Source organism: Aegilops tauschii, chromosome 6 (genome assembly GCF_002575655.3).
Source record: "Aegilops tauschii subsp. strangulata cultivar AL8/78 chromosome 6, Aet v6.0, whole genome shotgun sequence".
Lineage (NCBI taxonomy): Eukaryota > Viridiplantae > Streptophyta > Magnoliopsida > Poales > Poaceae > Aegilops > Aegilops tauschii.
This window is the reverse complement of record NC_053040.3, coordinates 57761645-57774516: the sequence shown is the minus strand read 5'-3', so window position 1 is coordinate 57774516 and position 12872 is coordinate 57761645. Positions and strand designations below refer to the sequence as shown.

Sequence of the window (12872 nt, the reverse complement as noted above, 5' to 3'; positions counted from 1 at the left end):
CAAAGAAAAACTCTAATATCAGCAAATAGGTGGTGTTAACTATAAACTTTTGCAAAAACATACTCCCATTGGTTGTAAATGCGCCCGGATGAGGTTTAATTTAGGCATTGACAGGGCCTTTCACCCTCACCTTTTTCAAGTATATCACGGCAAAAACTTATGAAATGTGATATGGCAATCTCCAATCCATGATCCGAAGTAAATGCCAGCTCTTTGGATGTTATTTGATCGAGGGGAAATCAAGAAAAGGAACAACTGTTCTGTTCAATTCAGTTTATATTCACAGCGTGTGTGTTTGGCAATATTTGAGAAGGGGAATGAGAGTAGTAGTGAGTTGTATTGAGAACTTGAGATTAGACACTGGGATGCATCCAGACAGATACGGAGGGTTTGTAATGCCCTAGCTAAACATAGATTTGAAGTTACATATCTCTTCAATTCTCATTCCCTAGCACAAATTGCCTCAGCCAAACACGCTGTCACTGTAGGGGGCACGCACCATCAGCACCACATCGATCCACACCACTGGGTAACTCAGGGGCGGATCTCTGGGGTGGGCAGGGGTCGGTTGCGGCCCACCTTGAGATTTTGGGACGGCCCGTATAGCATGGCCCATAGACGAAAGCCTTATCTACCATTCCACGTTGCCTGCCTCCCGGACTCTGCTTCCATTTCATCTCCCTCCTGCCCTGCTTGCCTCTGCTACTCCGGACACACCACCTCGCCGACCACTCTTCTTCGTTGCCACGGCTGGAGCTACCAACAGAGCCCAGGGAAGGAATACTCAGCCGTACAACCACTCCTTACACCACATCAAGTAGACGCCCACGCGACAGACCACGCAGTCCGCATCAGCCCGGGAGCAGCCCTGTCCGACGGCCGGCCCAGCCGGCCACAGAGGTAGGTTGTTAGTCCCTACTCGAGCGAGAGCAACTAGTTAAGGAACGCTTCTTTGAGAGCCTCGCAACGATCAGCGTCACTTGACGCGTTCTCAGCCATTCGTCACGTGTCGCGCTCTGGACACTCCCTCCAGATTTTGTTTTTTCTTTTATTTTTCCGCACGCGTTTTCGGCTTTTAAAACGGTTTTTTCGACGTTTTGGTTTTCCCCCGGTCTTCTTTAGCTTTCCGATAAAAAAATATTGCGCAAAAAACGCGTTTTTTTTCCTTTCGCGAAAGTCACGGTTTTTCTTCCGCGAGAGGCACGGTTGTGCTTTAGCGAGACTCACGGCCATGCCTTTCGGAAACGGAAAAAACGCGTTTTCTGTTTTTTTTTCTTTCGCGAGAGTCACGGTTTTGCTTCCGCGAGAGGCACGGTTGTGCTTTCGCGAGAGTCACGGCTGTGCCTCTCGGAAAGGGAAAAACAAAACGCATTTTCTGTTTTTTTTCTTTCGCGAGAGTCAGGGCTTTGCTTCCGCGAGAGGCACGGTTGTGCTTTCGCGAGAGCCACGGTTTTGCTTTCGCGAGAGGCACGGTTGTGCTTTCGCGAGAGTCACGGCCGTGCCTCTCGGAAACGAAAAAAAAAACGTGTTTTCTGTTTTTTTTTCCTTCCACGAGAGTCACGGTTTTGCTTCCACGAGAGTCACGGTTGTGATTTCGCAAGAGGCACGGGAATGCCTCTTTCGGAAAGGAAAAAACCATGCTCCCAGTTCGGTTTTTTTGTCCGGTTTATTTGTGAAAAAAAAAGTTCGTCAAAACCTATTAACATGGGATCTAGTTTTGAAGATCTCGACGCGAGGAATCCAATGGTGAAAACCGTTTGAGATTTGGACGCACGGTTTAAGAGATAAAATATTTTGAATAAACGGATCTACGAAAAAAAGAAAAACTCCCGGATTGCGACGAGTAGCGTGTTGCATGTGCACCACTTGTCGCGACCTGGGAAAATGAAGTGTTCTTTGCAACGAATACTCCTTAATTAGTGATTTCGTACTCGAGCATTTCACAGTTCACCTAATAGGAGCTCAAGAGCTATATCTCGCTACACGCAAGATGGAAGCTACTCTCGCATGAAGGATTAGCTCACTCACGTAGCAACTGGGCCGGTCTGTTCTCTGGAGTTTTTTTCCTCGTGACGCGCGATCCTTTCCCTGGTTCAAACTTTTCGCTCACGATCGCTTCACTGTTTTTTCGCTCGTGATTGTTTCTTTGTGTTTTTTGTATTTTTGGTTTCCTTTTTTTTTACCGGTGTTCTTAGTTTTCTTTTCTTTGTTTTCACCAGTTTTTCATAGTTCCTTTAATTTTTTTGCTTTCTTTGAGTTTTTGTTGCTTTCTTGGTTTTCACTTTGTGTGTGTGTGTGTAGGGGGGGGGGGGGGGGTCTTTTGTATCTTTCTTGTTTTACATCGGGGTTTTTTTTGTTTTCTTTCTCTCTTTTTTGCGGGGTTTTCGTTTCTTTCTCGGTTTTCGCTGTTTCACCATTTTTTGTGGTGATTTTCTTTGGTTTTTCCTTTTTATTGTTTTCTACTTTTGGTGTCCTTTGTTTGTTTTCTTTGTCTTTCTTTTGTTCATATGAAAAAATATTGATAATGTATTTTAAAAATGTTAAAGGTGTTTATAAAAATGTTTTTTTGTGGGATATAAAAATGTTAACCATGTATACAAAAAATGTACAACATACATGACACCATCAAACATATTTTTAAAAAGTTACTTTTGTATTTAAAAATGTTAAATATGTACTCCCTCTGCCCTGTAATATAAGAACGTTTTTTTACACTACACTAGTGTCAAAAACTCTCTTATATTACGGGACGGATGGAGTATATAAAAATGTTCTTGATATACACAAAAAATGTATATTGTGTGTGAAAAAATGTTTATTACCATTACAAATGTTCAACACATGATCAACATTTTTTTAATATGTGATCAACATTTTTCTATATACCTTTAACATGTATAACTTTTTTATACAACATGTTTCTGTGAAAAAAGTTAAACTTTTATTTAAAAAATGTTAAATGTGTATAACATTGTTTTATATGCATATGAAAAATTAGACATGTGTTGAAAATAAATAAATAAGTGAATAAACCCAAAAGACCAAGAAAAGAAAAGAAAACCAAAGTATAATGATTCAAAAATAAAAACCAATGAAAACAAAAACATGACAAAGAAAAACCAATGAAAACCGACAAAGAATAGAGAAAACCAAAGAAAGAAAAAAAAAGAAATCGTAAAAAAACGGACTGAATAGTTCAAACGCAGCGACCGAAGGCGTATGAGCGAACGCATCAAGCGACACAGCTAATGGGCTGGCCCGTAATCGTCCGCCCATAGGCGATTTCTGTATATAACCGTCTTTATAAACTGGCCTTAATATTGAACTTCAACATGGATCAATCTATATATAACAAACAGTTTGTCTAATTCACATCTACATATTTTTTAAGGATGTCATATCTAAGCTTCCACAAATGTATAATGTAGCAACAAGAACAAAAAAACTAGGACAAAAAAATAGACCACAAACAAAGTGGACATCAGCTTAGATGTGACATAGACAGTCCCTATAACAAAATCGAGGGATCTACGATCTTTTTACAAATTGATACCTTTATAAACCGCAAAATCAGTCTTCTAATCTCCGACTTCCGTGTCTCTGGTCAATAGGTCAGAATGACTTTTTTTTTAAATGACCCACAGTTCATAAAAAATGTTAAATGTCCATCAAAACAAGCCAATGAATTTGCTCCCACAGGTCACAAAAGTGCATTGTAATTCTTCAAAACATACACTAAAAAGATGGAAGTTTCCCTTCCAGATTAGTTTTACACTTTACTTCAAAACACTTCTTTATATGCAGCATTTGTCGTAACTAGTGGAACATAGATATGCATAGCTGGTTCTGTACATACAGTTAGAATAAATAAGAATCTGGCAACTTGAATGAGCAGGAACATAGTGAGCCCAATTTATTAGTACATTGTCAAAGGATATGACACCAAAAGCAGGATAAGATAAGCTCCAGAATTTTAGTTTCCATGATTACTGCTTGATTGCATGAACGAACAATTCAAAAAATAATGAGCCCCTCGTCTGTGTGTGTGGGCTGGGCCTTCCCTTGTTATAAATCCCCAAGGAGAACCCAATGCACCTCACTAAAGAGCCCCTCGTCCAGCTGAAACCATCCCCTACCACATGCAGAGGCGACAAGAGACCAAGAATTCCAAGGAAACCAAACAAGTAGCGTGAGCTACAGCGAGAGGCCGGCTTGGCTTCACAGGGCAGAGAATTGCATGGAGGAGAGTAAAATGAAAAGCAAAAAAAAAAAAAAAAAAAAAGAGGAATGTCTCAAGCATTGTTTGATGCAAACTTAAGGAGGCTTGTTTTTACCAGCCATTGAACTTTGAAATGGTAGACCATCTACAAGAGTGCACCCAACCCAACAGAAATAATACAGGGAATACAATCAAAAGGCAAAAATAAACATGCACCCAACAGAAATATATACAAGTCTTTGACAGGTAAGCTTAAGGAGGCTTGAGGCTGGCTTACCCCCGAAGTTGGGCTGAAATTACCCACCTCCTGCCACTCAGAAATAACGAAGCGGTAGGCCGGCCCCGTCTCGCACGCGCCCGCCCGTCCGTCCGTCGCCCCCATCCCCTCTCGGCGATTCTCCTAGGGTTAGCGCCACCGCCGCCCGCCTCCGCCGTCGCCCCGTCTCCTTCTCCTCCGCCCCACCTGCCCGTCCCGCCGCTCGAGCCGTGCCACGGGGGCTGCTCGCCGGCCGCCTCCGCCCCGGCCCCCTCGTCGACCGCGGTCGCCCCGTGAAGTGCCGCCCTCGCCCGCCAGTCGCAGCCAAGCTGCCCCCTCCCCCTCTCCGGCCCTGCCCCGCACGGTACCACTACGCTCTCGCTCCCATCTACTGTAGTTCATACTACTTGCATTTTTTTTCTCAAATCTGTTCAAGTGATCTTACCTGCATGCATAAAAGTGGGCGATGTCTAGCTCTGGAGAAACTTTGCTTTGGCTGTACCCCTGCACTCCTTTGACCTGGCTGAATGACTTGTTTTCTTCCTCCTCATGTATTATGTATGCACCGCACAATTGCAGTGTTTTTAGAATTTGTGTGTATGTTGAATTAGTTGCAAGTTGTAGTTGGCTGTGTGTATGTTGAAATGTAAAATTTGTATGGCGGCAGTGCTTGCAACTGTTTCTCTGGCAATTTGTTGCTACTAGTATTTTGTTTGGAAGTAGATGGAAAAGGCAATTTGGGACGAGCAACACGCAAACTGTTTCTTGTGAGTTATGCCAAGAGGAGGCTGATATTCGTAATAGGCCATTGGGATGTTAAACCGGAGTGGTTACATAAATCTTGGGGAGAAGATTTTTGCCAGGACCGGGAATACATTTAGGAAGAAGCAATTGAAAAGCGTGGGACTTATTGAAGAAAGAGTATACACAATTCATGTGTTAATTACTCCAAAAATCTATGAACAAAATAAACTTGGTAGTCTGTTAATTTACCTGTAAGTTATAACATGATCATTTACAGCTAAGACAACATCTAGTGAGATCCTTATTGTTGAACAGCATGTAAATAATCTCTCAAGTATTTAGGGTATTCAGTCCCACAACCACAGTTCAGACAGCTAGTTACCAAATGGGTTTACAACTTTCTCACAGCACACAACCCACATCTACTTTCCCACAGCTGCTTTCTGTTCAGTTTTAAGCCACAGCCGAACCAATATTTGTGTTTCTCCCATGAGAATTTGCAGACACCCAAAAGGATACATGTATATTTTTTCGCCATTTTTTGACATTTAAAATTTGTTTATTAAACCCAGGAGTTGTTTTGTACTTCCGTTTCTCTTGGATTTTTTGTAATTTGTAGGATGAGGTTTTTGAATCTTTGTAGTGTCCGGGGTACGTTATAGTCCTGTTCTCTTCCCCCGAATCGTTTTCCCTGCAGCACCGTGGTGAGCGGCAGAAGCTAGGGTTAGTGGACCGCCACCCTGAGATCACTCCGTAGTGAAGCTACACCTCGCCCCTCTGCCGGCCTGAGCTCGCCCTGTCCCCAAGCTCCATCACATCCTGGTCGTTGTCCCACTCGCCCGAATGTTCCTCTGCCTCAATCCCACCTGGACGTCCAGTGTCCAGGTCGGCCTCCGTCCCTCAAAACACCGTCGTACAGGTCGTACTCCCAAGCTACAGAGTGCGGATGGGTCTGTGTCTCTGTGAAGTAGTGAACTTGTTATATATGTATGCAACCATGTGATGGATATTGGATGTATGCTTATCTGTGAAAATCAATCTGTGGTTTTGATGTATCAATGCATGTTTGGATTATTTTGTGTGTGTGTGGATGGAAGCAATTTCTTAGAATTAGCATGATGATCTTATAGTTGTTGTGAAGAACTCCGCTTGCTGCCTCGCCTTCCGTTGCCCACAACGAATGCCCTGATTCTAGTGATTCTTGGATGAACTTGAGATGTGCTGTTTTAGTTGTGTTTGGTTCAAATAGTATTTCAGCCCATTGCCAAGCCTACCTGGATACACACGTGCTTTTTGCATTCTTGCTAGGTGCTGTTAGAGCAAATGTTCATATGTACATGTATGGATGTAGGTAGTCAAATCTGTAGCCTTGTAGATGTTCTATAGTTTATGGATATGCAAGCATTCAAGTGCATTTTCATACAGACGCACCAATTCAAAACAGTTGAGCTAATTGATTTATAATTAATACAGTTTCTTCTGTTCTTAGCACTGCTCTGATTTCAGTTGGTTGATCCCTCAAATTCTGAAATGCTTACCAAAGGGAGGAGAGTTGCCGGGAGGGGTGAAGACATGTCTGCACATTATGCATTTGGGCCACATGAGGATGATGCGATTATCAAACATCGGCTTCTGACTAGGATCACAACTACCAGGGGTGAACCACCCCTAAAGAAGCTCCAAAAGAAGTTCATGTCCTTCGCCACCGAGGTAGAGAAGGATGCAGACAATACAAGTGACTGTGAGAGGCTGTACAAGGCCTTTCTGCAGGAAATTAACACTTTTGAGCTGCCTCTTCTAAAAAGCAAGGCTGTAGTTGATGCAAATCTCAGGGAAAAGGAGAGCTTCAACGAGCTGCAGGTTGAGATCCAGCGACAAATCTTGCAAGCTCAGACTGATATTGAGGATCTTAAAAAGCAACTTGAGCAAAGCAAGATTGAGAGGCAGCACAAAGAGGAGTGTGAAGCAATCAGAAAACTGATTTCCTCGCAGCCTCCACGGTCAGAAACCGAGAAACTTATCGCTAATCTTGAGAAGGAGATAGCTAATTTGGAGGCCGAGAGTGCAGCATGTACAAGGACGTTAGAGCTTAGGAAGAAGCAGTTTGCTCTTCTTCTGCATGTGGTGAGTTCATGGTTATGTTATCTTTTACTTTCAGAATCATGATTTTCCTCCTGTAAGATAGGATATCAGTTGAAATAGTTATGGTAAGGTTAAAGTTTGATCATGAATCTTTGGTAGAACCATGGAGCTGCTGCTCCAGCCATATATACCATTCATTTCTACCTCGAGTTAGGAGCCATGTCAGGAAAAAGCACTTCAAAGTACTGCAATAACACTACTTTTGGATATGGATGTCATCTAGGTCTCTAGAAGTGGAACAGTGGCTCCATGAAGCTAACAAACGTCTCTCAATTTTCATACTTCTCCTGTCTATGTTTTCCACAATCCAGCATGATTTTTAGGAAGGAACAACCTGGTTATTATACATGACCAATTACTGAATTTTACATCAGTGCTCACCAACATTTAGGTGTAGGATATGCAGCTAATTCCTCTCAATCAAATGATAGCAGTACATCCATTTAATTTTAGTTTCAAAACTGAAATTTTAGTGCAGTTATCTTCATTTCTAGAATTCAATTGTGTGCTTTACCGTCTTGCTTTAAGCCGCTACATATTTTTCTTTCGGGGCTGGATCCGGAATATGGTTCTGCCTGCTCTAATATGGTACCTATTACAGGTGGAGGAATTGCAAATCTCGATCGAAGATGAGCAAAGGAACATAGCAGATGAGCTGAGAGCCGCCACTGAAGAGCCAAAGTTGAGCATAGAGGAAGGCAGCGGCGGTGCTTCGGATGCGATGGCTGTAGACTGATTAACGATCCTAGCACTAGCGAGTTGCTTACCCTGCACGCTCAAGCATGCTTCGGTAGTGTCTGGGCGCGGTGTTTCTTTGTAAGAGATCCCTTTTTTGTTGTTGCTGTGGTATCTTGAACCGTAAGATGTACTTGACGTCGAACCATTCCGTGCTTGTATGATAGAGATGCAGAATCATTGTGCTGTAATATGTACTCCAGATTTAGAATTGCAGCGTGATTATTTATCGAAAACGGCGGAGTCAACAGTGTGCCATGCTGACTGGGGTAAAACAGGCTGTCAAGGAGTGCCTGAAACTCTGGCTGGTGATTTTGTCTACCTCTGAACTGAGATGTTGGCACTGGTTTATGAACTTATAGCTGATGGGGATGCTTGTTGTGTTTGTCCTCAATGAAACATTGGTATATGAACTTCAGTAACTTTGACACAAAATAGAACCTCTTTTTTTTATGGGAAACAGTAGCACTCTGCTGGATGTCTATGATTGTAAGTCTGAGCAAGCTTTTCGCCCTGCCGGGCGGTTTTTCATGGCATGTTCTCCTTGAAGATAACTTTTGCGGCTATAGGTTGTCAGGCTGAATTCCTATGAAGATATAGGCATTTCTTGTTTTCTAAATCGCCCATGCCCCAAGGACGATCATTGATTGCAATATTTGTTCGTAGCTTACCAAGTGGACCACTTGGTGCCCCAAGGATAATCATTGTAAGAGGGGTTTCTGAGCGAAAATTACAAGTTGTGCATGGGCATCATGGTGTCCGTTAAAAAAATTGTACAGCATAAAAAAATTGATTTTTTTGTAAACAGAAGCGCATATGTATATTACGTATGTGCAAAATTTCACAACATTTTATTTTCACACATGACGTAAAAAGAAAAGACAAATATGTATTTTTAAATGCGCCTCTATTTTTATAAAACAAAAAATTATGGATCCATAGTGAACACATACAAATTTTCACGGATTTTTTTGAACTTTTTTAACGGCAAAGCTAAAATTCCTGCCGTCTGAAATTCTGCAACAGATCCGCACGATCCGGATGCCGCACGATTCGCATCTCACGGTCGAGACTAGCGCAGCGGTTTAGATCGCACAATCATTTTTTTTCACCCACGCGTTTAAATCCCGCACGCGAAAATTTTAACACTAGTGTAGTCTCAAAAACGCTCTTATATTATGGGACGGAGGGAGTAAATACTAACCGCACTGTTTTCGTTCGCTTCAAAATTGCAAGAAACATAAAGCGTGTTTCCCAGGTTTTGAACTCTGATCTCTTGAGAGGAGGATTCACCACAATAACCAACTCATCCCACATCAGTTCCTGTCTAATAAATACATGTCATTCTATTTGATATTGTTAAGTATTGGGCCAAGTTTGCCTTGCATTGAGAACGATGATAACTTTTACCCAAAAAACTCTTTTTGCTGACTTATTGCATTCTACTTGGCCTAAAAAATATCGGCTTAAATAAGTTGGAAATTTAAGCACCGCGGATCTGATAAGTGAACAAACACCGTGATAACTTTTGACCCGAAAAATAAGTTGTTTCAAAATATACCCCCAATAATTTTTACGTAATATACGCACAATAGAGCTGATTACTCAAGTACAAACACCAAGGTAACTTTTGACTCCGAAATAGAAGTTGTTGAAAAATATACCCCCAATAACTTATATCTAAATAACGTGGTTATATACGCACAACCAGGTGATACTCACATACAACACCACGATAACTTTTTGACCCAGGAATCAAAGTTGTTTTAGAACATACCCCCCCCCCCCCCCCCCCCCGCCCCAACCTATGTGTAAATAGCATGATAAACATGTGCAACGGAGCTGATAACTCATGTAGAAACATCATGGTAAAATTTTGACCCGGCATTACTTATTGAAATACATACCCCCGGTAGCTATTGTGTAAATAGCACGATAATTTCGCACAACAGACATGGTAACTTACTTATAAACACCATGATAAATTTTTAACATGGAGAAAAAATAGTTATTGAAATCATATCCTGATAACTTCTGTAGAAATAACATGGTTATATACACAACACAGTGCTGATAACTCATGTATAAATACCATCGTAACTATTGACCTATGAAAAATATTGTTGGAACATACCCTCGATTTCTTCTCTCATGCCGAGTCATCTTTTTTTCTTCCAATTCTTCGTGTGGTTCATGTATGCCAAGTTGGGTTTATAACCTAGGGGGAAAAGTTACTGAAACATACTTCGATAACTTCTATGTAAATAACGTGATAATTTAAGCATCACAGAGCTGATAACTTGCATACAAACACGGAGGAATAATTTAAACCTAGGAATAAGTTCTTGACAAACACCCCTGGTAACTTATTTGTAAATCGCGTGGTAATATAAACGTCGCAGACCTGATAACTTAGGTATAAATACCACGATAACTCTGACTCAGAAAAAATATGTTAAAAACATATCACCAATAAATTTTAGTGTAAATAGCATGATAATGTAGGCTCATGGATCTGATAACTTAGGTACAAACACAATGATAACTTTGACTCGTGGAAAAAAGTTGTTGAAAGTATACCACTAATAACTTCTATGTAAATAGCATGATAATATACACTCTCAGACCGGATAACTTATGTACAAACACCACGATAACTTTGACCCGTGGGAACAAATATTGAAAACATACTTTATAAATAACATGGTAATACAGACTCCCATACCGAATAACTTGTGTAAAAACACCATGAGAATTTTGACCCATCGAAAAAGTTGTTGAAAACATTACTTCGATTACATCCGTGTAAGTAACATGGTAATATATGCATAACAGAGCTGATACCTTACTTAGTCCAGGCATGATTACTTTTGTGGGTCTAGCCCGGCATAATGCGCAATATTCAGTTTTATATGTGATCTAGTGTTGAATGTCTGATCGTAACTTTTTGTTGTTCAAATGGATTTGAATCGGACATGCGTTTAAGCTATAAAACATTTTGAATTTTGGACGACATTATTTTTTTGTCCTCTAGTGTATGCATGCTTGTGCATGTGAGGAGAAAATTGTAGGAACCATTTTTGATGCCTCGATAATTTTTGTGTAAACAACATGATAACTTACGTAGGAGAGGCGTGATAATTTTTTACCCAAAAAAAAGGTCGCCAGAACATATCAACGTGGGATCTAGTTTCGAAGATCTCGTCGAGCTGAATTTTTTAATATGAAAACAGTTTTTCAATCAAAGCTACGGTTTGAGCTACAAAACATTTTAAAGTTTGAATTTGAGAGGAAACTTTGCTGACATCATAAGTTTTGTTGTTATATGCATGCATGTCAATGTTGCTCTTCCCGCATGCATCTCTGTTCGGATCTATTACTAACTACCAGTTGGCTCAAAAAAAAAAAAAACTACCGGTCAGTCAGACGTTAGTGCATGCAAATTAGAAAAGAGGAGAATTGTGCGGATCTGTTGCTTAACTTCCGACTGGGTGGAAGTTAGCAAAGTAAACTTCTAAATATACTTTTATTGTTATTTTCAAAATAAAGGGAACCATGATGCCCGTTCACTACTACTTCGCTCTCGGCGTCCGCGACTCTTCTTTGATTGAGCCTATTATTTCGCACTAAAGTCCACTGAAGGCAAAGGGATGTCCAACATGCTTTCCAAATCCATAACCAAACCCCTAATTTTTGCACTCCATCCACTCATTTTCTCAAGTTCTTCAGCTTCCTGGTGGTTCTGAGGTTTCCGTAGGTGGTACTAGCAACGATGTGTGGGAATGAGTGGTCCTGCTAAGCGAACACAATTCTTCAAGTGTTTTTCGGAACCGTCGAAGATTGGATTGTCGCCCTTAAAAGAGGACGAGGAGTAGGTGTAAGACCGTGGTTAAGGTTATTTTGGGGGCTTGCTCGGGCGATGGTTTGTAGTTTCAACTACAACACCGAGCATGGGTCATGTCGTGACACCGGCGCGTGAGCAGGAGAAAGACGACGTTGGCTTTAAGTGAACCTGCGAGAAGAAGCTTGATACCAGATGTAAGTGCTCAACTACTAATTCTGGTTACGATTTGGTACATATGATGGGAGAGGAGACAATCAGTCCATTGGGAGGACGTACAGGTACCAGCTCGTTCGGCCATGTCGATTTCTGTCTTAACTGTGGACTATGTGAAGGCCAAGAAGAAGAATGTAGGTATCAAAAGGGGAGGATGGACCAAGGCGATGGAGGGACAAGTAAAAACTAGATGTGGGCACGACATTTCCTTCAAAGATGCTCCAAGGTGTTGTTGGTGCGATTCTTAGAGACGAAAAATGAGGTTTTATTACGGTGTCAAATGAGAAGATTTGATCATGTACTAGATGCAGCAGCTGCTAAAGCTTATGCATTACGGCACGGCCTACTACTGGCGTAGTAACTTGGAATCAACAACTTGATGGTCGAGTCAGATTGCATGGAGGTAATAGATACGATGAACAATGGTGGCTTCATGGCATCGGGCACTGTTACAATTTATGCGGATTTTAAGATTCTAGTTGTTGGTTATACTTCGGGTTCCTTTTTTGTTTACTTTTCTAGGGAGGCAATTTGTATCTCTCATGAAGTAGCTAGGTCTAAGGTCTCGATCTCACCTTCGATGTGGATTGAGGAGCCGCCGGTATCAATTGTAAGGTGGATGGTGGACGATGTAATAGTTTTTGATTTAATATAATTACCAAAGTTTTTAAAAAAGACGACGTTGGGTTCTCGAATGACATGTTTGTAATTTCCATCTG

General features: G+C 41.3%; 1 protein-coding gene across 1 annotated transcript; it reads left to right on the top strand.

Annotated features, from left to right (window-relative positions):
* Positions 1-4531: 4531 nt before the first annotated feature.
* Positions 4532-8332, top strand: LOC109762513 (THO complex subunit 7B). The gene is made up of 3 exons (XM_020321374.4): positions 4532-4839; positions 6709-7343; positions 7963-8332. Exons 2-3 carry the CDS (start codon positions 6750-6752, stop codon positions 8095-8097), a joined length of 729 nt encoding a protein of 242 aa, XP_020176963.1. The 5' UTR covers positions 4532-4839; positions 6709-6749; the 3' UTR covers positions 8098-8332.
* The last annotated feature ends 4540 nt before the right edge of the window (positions 8333-12872 follow it).

Coding starts and splice junctions, on each gene's coding strand:
- LOC109762513 (XM_020321374.4), top strand. CDS start 6,750: ATGCTTACCAAAGGGAGGAGAGTTGCCGGGAGGGGTGAAGACATGTCT. Junction 7,344..7,962: donor TTGCTCTTCTTCTGCATGTG/GTGAGTTCATGG, acceptor TACCTATTACAG/GTGGAGGAATTGCAAATCTC.